The following is a 14,274-nucleotide window of genomic DNA, read 5'->3' on the forward strand; positions in this document are numbered from 1 at the left end:
GTCTCCTTCAGATCTCCGCTGTTCGGATGAGAACAATAGATGTATTAATGACAGAAGCGCTGGGTGCGGGAGAGATTGCACAGCCAGGAGCATATTACTCAGCCGTATTAATCATTAAAGCTTAATTCTTCACAAGATGATCAGTTCGGTAAACTGCGTGAAGCGCTGGAGCCACTTGATGCTTTTCCAAATCTTATCACCGAGATCACAATGTATCGAATTTAGGAAATAATTACAACCAGATTCATCCATAGGCCAAATGATGGCAGCGTAGCGGTATTATATCGGTGCACATTGCCACATTACTAGTACTTAATGAGTTCATGCCATATAGTGGGTCTTATAGAAGGGAGGGGGAGGGGCATGTAATGGACCCTTAACTACCATATTAGAAAAATAGAGAGGCTGAAGGTGTAGGGTATATATGGCTTTTCTCCTTTGCTCGTTGGTAGGAAAATCATTTTTGCATTTAATTTAATTTGGGGAACAAGGACCACACACCTAGATTTCATTATGCCCCACCCTTATTTTTTATTTTTTTTGCCACAGAAGTTGTTGTTTTCAGAGGTGTCTGGCAGCAGCTTATTCCCGACTCCATATTGAACAAAACATGCATGGCCAGCTGAGCTTGCATGTTTATGGAGGCCTTGGGTGGAAATCTATGGGGCCTGGCACCCTTTTTACACATGTGTTGTCTCCTGGCAGTGTTTGTATAGTGTGGGACATAGCATGGCTTTTGGTCACGTAGAAAGGGATAAGGCGCGCTAACCACATGACTACGACATATACGTTTTTTAAGCTGAGTTGTCAACCCAATAACCCCCCCCCCCCCAAAAAAAAAAAAAAAAACATATTCTTTCCTCCCAGATCAGCACAGCTCCTTTGTTGTTAGCACTCTCTCTCCCGGTGATCACATAACCTTTGAAAACTGAAAGGCTGCTGTCATTTGTGTGTCAAGTATAACAGACAGTCGCTCTGGATCCGGCTGCAGAAGGTCACTGTGCTTGGCATTGCAGACACCTTCTTGATCCTCTCATCTCTGTAGTGTAGTGATATCCTTCTTTTTTTAGGACCCAGCAGCAACCTCCACCTTCTGCTGCTAATTGACACACCCTTGCTTCGTAGTTAAAAACTTTGTCTCCAGAGAGTCGCCGGTGATAGTTCTATGTTCCACTGTCTATGCCTGGAGTACTAGTAGTCGGCTAGATTCTTCTTGGACTTCCCTTAGAGGATAGTTGGAATTATCTCTTTGGTGTCTTCTCAAGCTAAGTGTATCCCCTTAGTTTGTTTACCATATTGTCTTTAGTTAAAATGGGGCCTGACTAGTGTTCACCCCGTCCCCTCCTACCTAGGGCCTAGCTCTAGGAACATACAGGGATTAGGTTTCCTGCTCGGCGATAGGTGTGGAATCTATATAGGTACGACAGGGTAGTCAGGGTAACATTAAATCTGCCTTGGGGTCTCCACTCCCCCTTTCCCTAGGTTTTGGGCTCCCTTCCCCCTCTTACCGTCGTACACTTATTCCTTTCTTCACCTTGCATGACATCTGCAGCCGATCAGCAGCTGATTGGCTGCAGCAACCACATAACATAATGTCACATGACTGCCCAGAGGAGACAATTCTGACAGTGAAAGAGTGATGTCGATCTGGGAGGTAAGTATTTTTTTTTTTTTTTTTTTATTATGGCCACTTTAGCTGTTAGAAAGGATTGATCTCCGGATTTCACAATAGAAACTGCATACATTAACTAGATCCCTTAGACCTGGTGAGACTGGTGTGCTTAGAGTGTCAGAGTATAATCCTTTATGAAAGTTTAAGCACAATCTCAACCCACGTAGCCTGAATAACCGCTCCTCCGTGTCCCTCCTCCCTGCAGAGATCTCGCATTGCTCAGTACAAGCTGCAGTTGTTAGTCAGGCTGGGTTTTTGGATACTGAATTAACTTGGACATATGAGCTCTCACTTTCTGGCTTCCTAAAATGCTTGTTTTAATAGCATTATCATACAGCCATTCTGACATGGATCTACAGAGTAAGTGTTGCAGCCTCATCAGGTCTAATAAATCTGTTGTTTGTATCCTGAAATATGGTGGCAGATCCACTTTAATGTTTGCATAGAAAATCGTAATCTTAGATTAGCACTCTTTCCTTTGATAGTCAAGTATTTTCCAGGAGGAATAACAGAGGGTAGAGCCCAGAGTTCTTATAAAGGCTTCTTCAGAATAGTTTCCTAAGGGGAACACAATAGACATTTCAGGAAAGCTGCAATGTCCTCTTCAAGGCAGAATAACCCGTATGAATCGTCCCATTCCGGAATAATCCTCCATTATATTTTTTTGTTGCCTATTATGGAATTGGCATTTCTATTAAAGAAAATGGGAGCAGTAAAGGATTTATTTGCTCATTTATTGGATCCGACCGACCCTGCACTTTTTTTTCCCCCGAACAGCCGTCGACTTCCTTCCAGGAGTTGATTTTCTTTTATGACCCGCTGATTATCCCACTGAATTGTGAGCGGCTATGTTCCCACAATCTGCCGCAGCATCTGTTTTATGCTGTTTAGCTGCAACGTGAAATATTTTGCCTAACAATTACCGTAAGGCAGTATTACAGCCCCGGCTCCCGCAATCTGTGCCGTGAATCATACCAACGAGCATTTCATTTAAATTACGCAAATCATTCTTGTGCGCGGTGTAACGAGCGCAGGAGCTCCCGCTCATCTATTCACCATCATACCTGTGTATGTCTCTTCTTATCTTCCAGTTCTGCTGCAGCTGGCGAGCGACACTTTGCCGAATGATATCACCTTGTCTGTTGCGTATCTACTCGCCCTCCCTCAGGTATGTCTCCATCTTTTTTTTTTCTAATTCCTCCATATTGCTCTGGTGCTTCTGCGCTATTTGTGTAGAAGGTCCGCTTATACCCTTCCATTCGAATAGTCGAACGTGCCACCGGTTAGTTTGGAGATTGCCACATCTGTATACTGAACCATAAAGGACATTTAAAGGGGTTGTCCCAACTTACTATATTCATGACCTGTTCAGAGTTTATTTCTAAGGATGGGTCATCCGTATCGTTAGCCCGGACAACCTCTTTAAAGGGAAGCCTGGCACATGTTGATTATTGTGTTCTAAATTATGGGCGGTAAAAGGGGGTCACACAAGATGTGGGAAAGACTTAGTGCAATACAAAGGGAAGAGGGAAAGGAAGCCTAGACTCTAGGGAAAGTGGGGGTTGGAGACCTCCTGGCTGATAGAATATTACCCTGTCTCCACTAACGTCCCTATATTGGCCCTTCACAAATCGCCACACTCGTTTCTCGCCCTGTCTTTACCAGGCGCTTGTCCCTGGCTAGGGAAGGAAGGGGATGAGCACTAGTCAATCCCCACTGAACACTAAAGACAACAAGGGAGGACAAACAAGGGAAAATTGCTTGGCTTTAGATGACTCCAGACAAATGCGCCCACGTCCTCAAACACCAGAGAGGAAGAAGTGCTGCTCTCGCTCAAGCCTTCTCAAGGAGTAATGAATATCGCCAACACCTCCCTCTGACACACAACAGGTACACCCATGCCAGGGTGGTATTTAGCCAGAGGAAAGTAGCCGCTGGGTCCTAGAGACAGCCTCTAAGAAGGTGTCTGTAATGCCAAACGTAGAGATCTCCTGCAACCAACTGCAGGGCGACTGTCTGTATCCTCTGACACACCCGTGACAGTCCCCCTCTGACTTTGTTAGCAAATAGTAATAATCATGAGAATCTACTTTTATACCACCATTATCTTCACTACTTGTGATAGTCCTGACACCTGTCACCATATTTATCAATCCCTCCCTCCTCCATGAAGAAAACCTTGTTTCTTAAGCGCTTATAATATAGTAAAAACACCCCCATCTGGATGTGCAGTTTTACAGCTGTTTCCAAACTGATTGTTAAAGGGGAGGAGAAAATCCAGGTAACTGGGCTCCCAAAGGCAAATAATGTATTATTCACCGGATTTGATATAAAGGAGAATAAAAATGTATATAAAAAAAACAGCAGGTTTCGACTGCACCCAGCCTTCCTCAGGAGACACCATTGTTTTTTTTAATACATTACTACCTGAGGAAGGCTGGGTGCAACTGAAACTATTTTTTTTTTCTCATTTTCATCAACTCAAGTGAATGATCCTTTTTTTGCTTTTAAGAGCGCCGGTCCCCTGGATTTTCTCCTCCTGGTTACGCTTTGCTAGAACTCTCCTTGAAATACTATTTCACAGCAACCAGGCCAGTTGCACCAATGTGTATTTGTTCACATGTTGTATGGAGTTGTGCTCTATCTGCATAACCCCAGCAGGTGAGAGGCTTTAATTTTAATAGTCACACTTATACTCGCCGACTTTGCTTGAAAAAGTGTTTTCTCTCTTTCCCCTTTTTTTAAACATAATACACTGCTCAAAAAAATAAAGGGAACACTTAAACAGCAGAATATATCTCCAAGTAAATCAAACTTCTGTGAAATCAAACTGTCCACTTAGGAAGCAACACTGATTGACAATCAATTTCACATGCTGTTGTGCAAATGGAATAGACTATAGATGAAAATTATTGGCAATTATCAAGACCCACTCAATAAAGGAGTGGTTCTGCAGGTGGGGACCACAGACTACATCTCAGTACCAATGCTTTCTGGCTGATGTTTTGGTCACTTTTGAATGTTGGTTGTGCTTTCACACTCGTGGTAGCATGAGACGGACTCTACAACCCACAGAAGTTGCTCAGGTAGTGCAGCTCATCCAGGATGGCACATCAATGCGAGCTGTGGCAAGATGGTTTGCTGTGTCTGTCAGCATAGTGTCCAGAGGCTGGAGGCGCTACCAGGAGACAGGCCAGTACACCAGGAGACGTGGAGGGGGCCGTAGGAGGGCAACAACCCAGCAGCAAGACCGCTACCTCCAACTTTGTGCAAGGAGGAACAGGAGGAGCACTGCCAGAGCCCTGCAAAATGACCTCCAGCAGGCCACAAATGTGCATGTGTCTGCACAAACGGTTAGGAACCAACTCCATGAGTGTGGTATGAGGGCCCGACGTCCACAGATGGGGGTTGTGCTCACAGCCCAACACCGTGCAGGACGCTTGACATTTGCCACAGAACACCAGGATTGGCAAAGTCTCCACTGGTGCCCTGTGCTCTTCACAGATGAAAGCAGGTTCTCACTGAGCACATGTGACACACGTGACAGAGTCTGGAGACGCCGTGGAGAGAGATCTGCTGCCTGCAACATCCTTCAGCATGACCGGTTTGGCAGTGGGTCAGTAATGGTGTGGGGTGGCATTTCTTTGGAGGGCCGCACAGCCCTCCATGTGCTCGCCAGAGGTAGCCTGACTGCCATTAAGTACCGAGATGAGATCCTCAGACCCCTTGTGAGACCATATGCTGGTGCGGTTGGCCCTGGGTTCCTCCTAATGCAGGACAATGCCAGACCTCATGTGGCTGGAGTGTGTCAGCAGTTCCTGCAAGATGAAGACATTGAAGCTATGGACTGGCCCGCCCGTTCCCCAGACCTGAATCCGATTGAGCACATCTGGTACATCATGTCTTTCTCCATCCACCATTGCACCACAGACTGTCCGGGAGTTGGCGGATGCTTTAGTCCAGGTCTGGGAGGAGATCCCACAGGAGACCATCCGCAACCTCATCAGGAGCATGCCCAGGCGTTGTAGGGAGGTCACAGGCACGTGGAGGCCACACACAATACTGAGCCTCAATTTGACTCGTTTTAAGGACATTACATCAAAGTTGTTTCAGCCTGTAGTGTGTTTTTCCACTTTAATTTTGGGGGTGACTCCAAATCCAGGCCTCCATTGGTTAATAAATTTGATTTCCATTGATGATTTTTGTGTGATTTTGTTGTCAGCACATTCAACAAAGTATTCAATGAGAATATTTCATTCATTCAGATCTAGGATGTGTTATTGGAGTGTTCCCTTTATTTTTTTTGAGCAGTGTATATAAACTGATTGCTAAAAGTAGAGTTGAGCAAAAAGATTTGCGTTTCCCTGGTCCGGCGTCCATTCTAGCCCTGTGTGGCAGCCGGAACATTGCAGTCTTCACTTCCGGCACGCTTGGCTCAACATCTAACATTTACTAGGTCCCTCAATGCTTCTCATGCTTTTTCCGTATTCCCCTACGAAACTTCATTTCGAGGGCCTATTGAATGCCAAAGTCGGAAAGGATGTCAGACCAGGGATTGCCATGGTCTGGCTGCCATGGCACACCAAATTTAATACTGGACTTCGGCAAAGGGAATTTTTTTAGTGAACTCTAGTTATAAATTGTCATCTGACTGCTACAACTGACTGCTACCGACTCAATCCCATCACTGGCCAATACCGGAGGTCTGAGTCAGGACATGAAGCGATGAAGTCCCATTTTTTGTTCTGGTGACTGGAAGGGTGGGTATCCTGGATGACATCCATTTTTAGTTTCCTTTCTGTTGCAGCCAATTTCATGCCTCATTGATGAGATGATTGAAGAACGGGACACTTTCTTCCTGTCCCCATGCAGATGTTATAGAACAGCCTGCTCTTAATCAATCCGAGCTGCCAAGTGATAATGCTTCCAGAAGCAGAAATGTTAATAGTTTATTAATATCAAACAACAAAATGCAAAGTGAATGAATAAAAGAGAATTTTAAATCAAATCAATATTTCTTGTGACTGCCCATTGCCTTTACCGATTCTTCTAGGTAGAAGTATTACTTAAAACAAAGTTTTTGAATTATCTCGGCAGAGAAGTTGTTCCAAACATCTTGGGAAACTTAACCACTAATCTTCTGTTGATGTCGGCTTGTGCAAATCCTTCTGCAAGGAGTGTGTATTTAACACATGGTGATGTGATATTCCCATGAGGCCTTGAGAAAGTGTATTCACATGTGAAATGGCCATAGGTCTATTCTTCCCATGTAACTGCTATCCATGAATAAAGGAAATTGAATGAACATTTGTTGAGTACACAGGATTACATTATCTGAAATTGGATTGTTCAGTGATTTTGCTTTGTATCACTGAGCACTATGGAACATTCCTAACCCAGCCACAATTAAGGATCCCAACCGCTACCTATAATGGGGTGTTTTCCTCATTGATGCCTGTGGATAGTGCTGGAGAACTTTTTCTTCCATTGCTACTAAATCCCCAATTCCATTTGCTGTAATGCAGTCCCAGACTTAAAAGGACCCTCCACCATGCTTCACTGTTCTTACAGACACTCATTATTGTGCCACTCTCCAGTCCTTCTGTGTATGAACTGTTTTTTCTGTTACAGCCAAATATTTCACATTTTGACACAAAAATCCTGAGCGCTAGTAACTGCACTGCAGTTACTATATTTTTTTTTTGCCCATCTGAGCATGACTTTTTGGCCGCAATTTTCCCATGAAGACCACCTCTGTACATACTTCTCCGAACAATAGATGTATGTAGCTGGGTCCCACTTGTTGATAAATGTTCTGAGTTGATGACACTGCTGGGCATCTTCTGATATCAAAGAGAAGTAAGCACGATGTGTCTTTCTTCTGCTGCACTAAGTTTTCTTGGCTGACCACTTCATGTACGAACTTCAACGTTGCCATTTTTAGGTGCTTCTTCAAAACCGATTAAAAAGCACATCTTTAAACCCCAGTCTGCTTTGTAATTTTTGCCTGGAAGAGACCTCGCTGATGCAGTATAACTACCTTCTGTCTTCTTGCTGTGCTCAGTCTTGCCATGGTGTATGACCTATGACATAAAACAGCCTTCCACAACCTCACCTTTGTAGTAGTGTTTGGCTGTTCCTCACCCAGTTTTAAACCTCCTACACATCTGTTTTTTTTTTTTTTTGTTAACGCCACTCTTTTAACCTACAGATAAAAATGATAACCATTATCACCTGTTTGGTATAACTGGTTACTCCTACAGCTGACTATAGTACTATAAGATCCCTTTGACGAATTTATTCTGTTTTTGAAGAAAAAGACGGTCACACCAAATATTAATTTGATTTAGATTTCTCTTTTGTTAATTGATAAAAATAAACTATTAATACTTCTATTTTGGAAAGTATTCTTACAACTTTTGCACAGTACTATGCTAGACATTTCATACCTTGCCTCGGGCCCCATCCGACTTGTCCGTATCACGCCGTGTCTCTCTGGCCGCACGGTACTTGGTTTGCAGCTTCATCCCTTGACTGTGCTATGAAATCCCGTCTCTAAGTGAAATTGATAAGCGGCGTAATTATTTAAAGATTATGTAAAAGAGGCATTAATTAGCCGAGCTGCAGTCTCTCGTAAGCCATTGCACACAGCATTGCAGCCACTCCACCGTCAGAGGCTTTAAATCAGAGGCTTGCGTGTTTTCCTTTAGCCAAGTCATTTCTATCTCACTCATTTTTTCGTAGGTGCTCGACGCCAACAAATGCTTTGAAAAGCAATCGCATTCTGCTCTGTCGCTTCAGCTGGCAGCTTATTACTACAGCCTGCAGATCTATGCCCATTTGGCACCATGCTTCAAGGACGAGTGCCATCCTCTCTACAGGGTAAGTTCTCAATAACTGACTGTTTCCGCTCCGCTCCATCATGCAGGTGATCCGCTAGAAAAGCTCAGAACATAAGTTATATCTAATTAAAGATCTTATTCTCATCACATCACTGAATATTTAGGGTAAATTCTCAAAATTCATTATTAGCTGTGAAATAAGAGGCAATTTGTGTTTACCACTAAACATTTTTTGCATAATTTTTTTTATTTTTCTTGTAGGATTTTTTTTTTTTAAATCTTTTTATTAAAGGCTATGTACACTTTCACACAGAATTTTTATTTATTATTGTTCATTTGCTTCCTATTGTCCACTGCATTAAAAAAAATATCTAGCTTTTTCTGCTGCAGAATGTCTGCAAGTCCTTTATCTAGCGGAGTGATCTGCAAAACTGATGAAAAACCATGAGTGTTTCTGATGGCTCCTTGCTTTTCTTCTCCCAAATCTCAGTGTTAGACATAATAGTAGGGAGGGGGTTTTACATAGATCACCATAGTGTAGACGGAGAGAAAGCATGTAGAGGCTTCGGGAGGGCAGAGAAAGTAGGTGGCAGATTAGAAGAAAGGTACATGAAGAGAGAAAATAATTACAGGATAGAAGTTATGTTGGTGTATGAGCTACTCAAGACAGCATCACCCTGTATACACACAGAGCTCACATCCAGCCTATATTGCTGAGAGAGACTCTCCCACATGAGAAAAATCGGAAGCTTGCATCAGGCTGCATATTGGTTATTGAGAGGGTTGAAAGTGAATAAAGAAATTACAATTTCAGACTTGGTGTAATTTTAATAACTAAAAGTAATAACATGTAAAAATCATTGTTTTCATTGTTAAAGGAAACCATAGCCTTTAAATGGATTGTACTACCCCTTTTTTTAACCAGGGCTCATCATAGTTTAAAAATACAAAATACCAGTGGTTTGGTAATTTCTCCAAAATGTCCCCAGAGCCGTTTTTCAACACGACAACGCCAGGCTTCATGTTGCTCGTGCTACCGCGAGCAGCCTGTGTGGCCTAAAAGTGCTACCATGGCCTACAGCGTCTCCAGACTTGTCTCCCATCGAGCACATGTGGGACTTCATTGGTTGGCAACTGCAAAGGGAGCTGCCAGCAGCGGATCTTGATGATTTGCGAGCCCCATTAATTAGTGCGATTTGTCAACGTGAGACCGCTACCAATCCTGATTCAATGCTGTGATTTCTTCATTGGTTTCTCTGGACGGCTGCACTGAACTGCCTTTTTCATTTGAATAGAGCTTTGCTAAAGTTCCCCTGCACAGCGGATGTTGTGGTGACTTGTACAGGTCAAAAATATGAAGGGTCCCTAGCACTACATCAGCACTACAGCCTATTTACTCTCGGGATCAGTGGGTGTCCCAGAGATCAGACCCCAGCCTTGTGACAAGCCATCAAAGTAATATAATGTGTACCTCTTTAAGAATCCTTCCAGACTGGTCTTCCTGACATTACGTGTCCATACCTGGATCTTAAGATATTAGGAGACGAGAAGATTACATGATAGTTCTTGAAATGTACATTGCATTTTCTCATGTAAGTCGCATCCATATGGCGGCTCCCACTCACTAATGAATGCAGATAAATAATGTCATCTGTTGATGGTGACAAATATCAGGCAGAAATACCTGCAAAAATTCATGTAACCATCCAAGAATTCATCTAAAAATTCATTAGAGAGGAATAAAATGTGATCAGATTGACACCAAGTCCTATCAGAATAATCATGGTTTTATATACCACAAAGAAAGTTCAAAAGATGAGAGAAAAGCAGACTAGAAAAATCATCTATCGTGCCTTGAAAAAGTATTTATACCCCCGTGAACTTTTCCACATTTTTCTCACATTACACCCACAAACGTAAATGTGTTTTATTGGGATTTTATGTGATCTACCAACACAAAGTAGCAAGTATTAGTGAAGTGTAAAGGAAATGATTCAGGGTTTTCTAAACATTTTAAAAATCGAAATCTGAAAATTGTGACGTGCATTTGTATTCAGCTTCCCCTGAGTCAATATTTTGTACGACCACCTTTCGCTGTAATTACTGCTGCAAGTCTTTTGGGGTCTGTCTCTACCAGCTTTGCACATTTAGAGTTGACATTTTTGCCCATTTTTATTTGCACACTCGCTCTCACTCAGTGAGATTGGATGCAGGGTTCTGTGAACAGCAATTTTCAAGTCTAACCACAGATTGTCAATGGGATTTAGGTCTGGACTGTGACTGGGCCTTTCACACACATGAATATGCATTGATCTAAACCCTCCATTGTAGCTGTGGCAGGACATTTAGTGTCGTTTTCCTGATGGAAGGTGATCTTACGTTCCAATCTCAAGTCTATTGCAGCCTCTAACAGGTTTTCCTCCAGGATTGCCCTGTCTAGCTCCATCCATTTTCTTATAACACCTGACCAGCTTCCCTGTGCCTACTGAAGAAAAACCTCCCACAGCATGATGCTGCCACCACCATGTGTGACAGTGGGGATGGTGTTTTCAGGGTGATGTGCAGTGTTCGTTTTCCCGCACACATAGCATTTTGCATTTAGCCTGAAAAGTTCTACTTTGGTCTCATCTGATCAGGACACATTCTTCTACATGCTCGCTGTGTCCCCACATGGCTTTTTGCAAATTGAAAACAGGACTTCTTATGGCCACAAGGCCTTGTGCACACTAAATACAAGACGGATTCTGGCTGTGTTGCCTAAATGCTGCGATCAGAGTTAGCTCTGATCGCATCAGTTTAATCTCTCAGATGCCACGGTCAATTGTGAGAGCAGCATTTAAAAGGTAGGAAACAAGATGTGTCACGCACAGTGTAGGAAAGACAAAGTGCAACACTAAGGGATGAGGGGAAGGGAGCCCAGACACTAGGGAAAGGGGGAGTGGAGACCCCTAGGCTGATTTAATATCACGCTGCCTCCCCTACCATCCCTATTTTGGTTCCTCAACAATCACCGAGCAGGAAACCTAAGCCCTGTATATCCCTAGAGCTAGGCCCAGGATAGAGAAGGGGAGGGAGGTGATGAGCACTGGTCAGTCCTCACTATAAGCTAAAGATAATAAGGGAGACAAACACAGAGAAAAAAACTTCGCTTGAGCAGACTCCAGAGATATTACAACAAACGTCCTCCAAAGCACCAGAGACTAAGTAACCTGACTGCAGTAGCTCCAAGCCTTCACAAGGGAATATGTGAATATCACCGTCGACTCCCTGCAGTAAACTGAAAGTATTTAAATACCCAGGCCAGGGTATCAATCCGAGCAGGAGGGAGGTAGTCGCTGGTTCCTAAAGTAAGATAGATTTAAGAAGGTGTCTGCAATGCCAAACTATGTCATCTTCTGCAGCCAGCGGTTGAGTGACTGTCTGTTACATGTGTCACACCAGTGACAGGCAGCCAGGGGCCTAGTTAAGGCCCCTTTTTCTGCCATATTTGTAAACCATAATGCCCTGTAGATAGGCTTAAAGGGATTCTATCAGCAGGACTTCGCTATGTAATCTGAAGACAGAAGGAGATAGAGGCTGAAGCACAGAATTCAGGGATGTGTCACTTGTGCTGTTGTTTACTAACTGTGAAGGATTTATCACTAATAGATTAACATTGCTGGACTAGTATGGCAACGCCCCCTCCTGTGATAACCACCTCACTGTCGCCTGGTGGGGGCGAGGCTAGCTTTCTCGGCTCTGCTTCATTCTAAATCTAAAACTTTGATTGTATCAGAACGGCTGCACCCAGTGATCTAAGTGATACATCGTTGGATTCAGCTTCTTTTTGCCTACATTACGCTTCTCCCAGATGAGGTTGTAAAAACCTGGTGACAGATTCCCTTTAATAGTAGAATGATAATTTTATAATTCAGTATTGCATTGTTTTGTAAAAACAATCAGAGGTTCAAGTCCCTGGGGGACTGGGTGGACTGATTAAAAATTGTAAAGAAAAAAAAAAATTAAATATATCTATGACTGTTCATATAAACCCCTTCCTTTTCTCAAAGCCTAAATAAAATGGCAAATTGCTGCATTGTGGTTATTTTGCCGCCTTCCAAAAAATGGATTGAACACAGATCTAAAAGTCGTATGGACCCAACAATAGTAATAATAAAAACTACAGCTCATACTGCAATAAAAAAACAAAACAAAATACAAGCCGAGAATGAACAATGGAAAAGGAAAAAAAAAAATTTTTTAAACCATGTCAAGTGATATCTGAACGGTTTAAAAGAAAAAATATATAATATGTGTGTGTGTGTGTGTGTGTGTGTGTATGTATGTGTATATATATGTATATGTGTGTATATATATATATATATATATATATATATATATATATATATATATATATATATATATATATATGTATGTGTATATGTACACATATACAGTGAATGAAATAAGTATTTGAACAGTCTATAATTTTAAGGGTATATTAATTTTAACATTGAGAGATAGAATATCCCAAAAAATCAAGAAAATCACATTGTATAAATTAGATAAATGAGGAAGGTAATTGATCAGCCTAAAACTACACGGGGGAACTTGTTAATGATCTCAAGGCAGCTGGGACCACAGTCACCAAGAAAACCATTGGTAACACATTACGCCTTAAAGGTTTAAAATCCTGCAGTGCCCGAAAGGTCCCGCTGCTCAAGAAGGCACATGTGCAGGCCGTCTGAAGTTTGCCAATGAACACCTGGATGATTCTGTGAATTATTGGGAGAAGGTGCTGTAGTCAGATGAGACAAAAATGGAGCTCTTTGGCATTAACTCAACTCGCCGTGTTTGGAGGACGAGAAATGCTGCCTATGACCCAAAGAACACCGTCCCCACTGTCAAGCATGGAGGTGGAAACATTATGTTTTGGGGGTGTTTCTCTGCTAAGGGCACAGGACTACTTCACTGCATCAATGGGTGAATGGATGGAGCCATGTACCGTAAAATCCTGAGTGACAACCTCGTTCCCTCCACCAGGACATTAAAAATGGCTCATGGCTGGGTCTTCCAGCAAGACAATGACCAAAAACATACAGCCAAGGCAACAAAGGAGTGGCTCAAAAAGAAGCACATTAAGGTCATGGAGTGGCCTAGCCTGTCTCCAGACCTTAATCCCATAGAAAACTTATGGAGGGAGTTGAAGCTCCAAGTTGCCAAGCGACAGCCTCAAAATCTGAATGATTTAGAGATGATCTGCAAAGAGGAGTGGACCAAAATTCCTCCTGACATGTGCACAAACCTCATCATCAACTGCAAAAAACGTCTGACTGCTGTGCTTGCCAACAAGGGTCTGGCCCGCAAGTATTAAGTGTTGTTTTCTCACTGCAAAATGCAAAAAAATATTATCTAATTTATACAATGTGATTTTTCTTGATATTTTGGGGGGGATATTCTATCTCTCAATGTTACAATTAACCTGCCCTTAAAATTATAGACTGTTCATTTCTTTGTCAGTGGGCAAACTTACAAAAACAGCAATGGATGAAATAATTATTTCCTTCACTGTATATGTAATATAATATGCCGGTGTTTAGATATAACTCCAGATTAAAAACATTGCCTTTGTTACAGAATATTGGTTCTCAACCCGTTTCGTCATCCCCCTAATCCTACATTCTCCGACCTCTCTACTCGCTTTTCTTAATGAACTGCTCAGTCCAGAGAAGCCTATAATATAATTTATAGCAGGTTTATGTAATATAGGGGAATATGTCA

At 42.5% G+C, this 14,274-nt stretch overlaps 1 protein-coding gene across 2 annotated transcripts in view; it reads left to right on the plus strand.

Annotated features, from left to right (window-relative positions):
* The window catches only part of NBAS (NBAS subunit of NRZ tethering complex), a 760,680-nt gene that overhangs the window by 379,188 nt on the left and 367,218 nt on the right, over nt 1–14,274 (plus strand). For both annotated transcript variants that reach the window (XM_073674140.1, XM_073674141.1), the window contains exons 39-40: nt 2,764–2,840; nt 8,417–8,554. In XM_073674140.1, the coding sequence (XP_073530241.1) occupies nt 2,764–2,840; nt 8,417–8,554 (215 nt within the window). The remainder of the gene's footprint in view (nt 1–2,763; nt 2,841–8,416; nt 8,555–14,274) is intronic.

The sequence above is a fragment of the Phyllobates terribilis genome, unplaced genomic scaffold (assembly GCF_046119375.1).
Source record: "Phyllobates terribilis strain yellow unplaced genomic scaffold, ASM4611937v1 Scaffold_3__8_contigs__length_932513732, whole genome shotgun sequence".
Lineage (NCBI taxonomy): Eukaryota > Metazoa > Chordata > Amphibia > Anura > Dendrobatidae > Phyllobates > Phyllobates terribilis.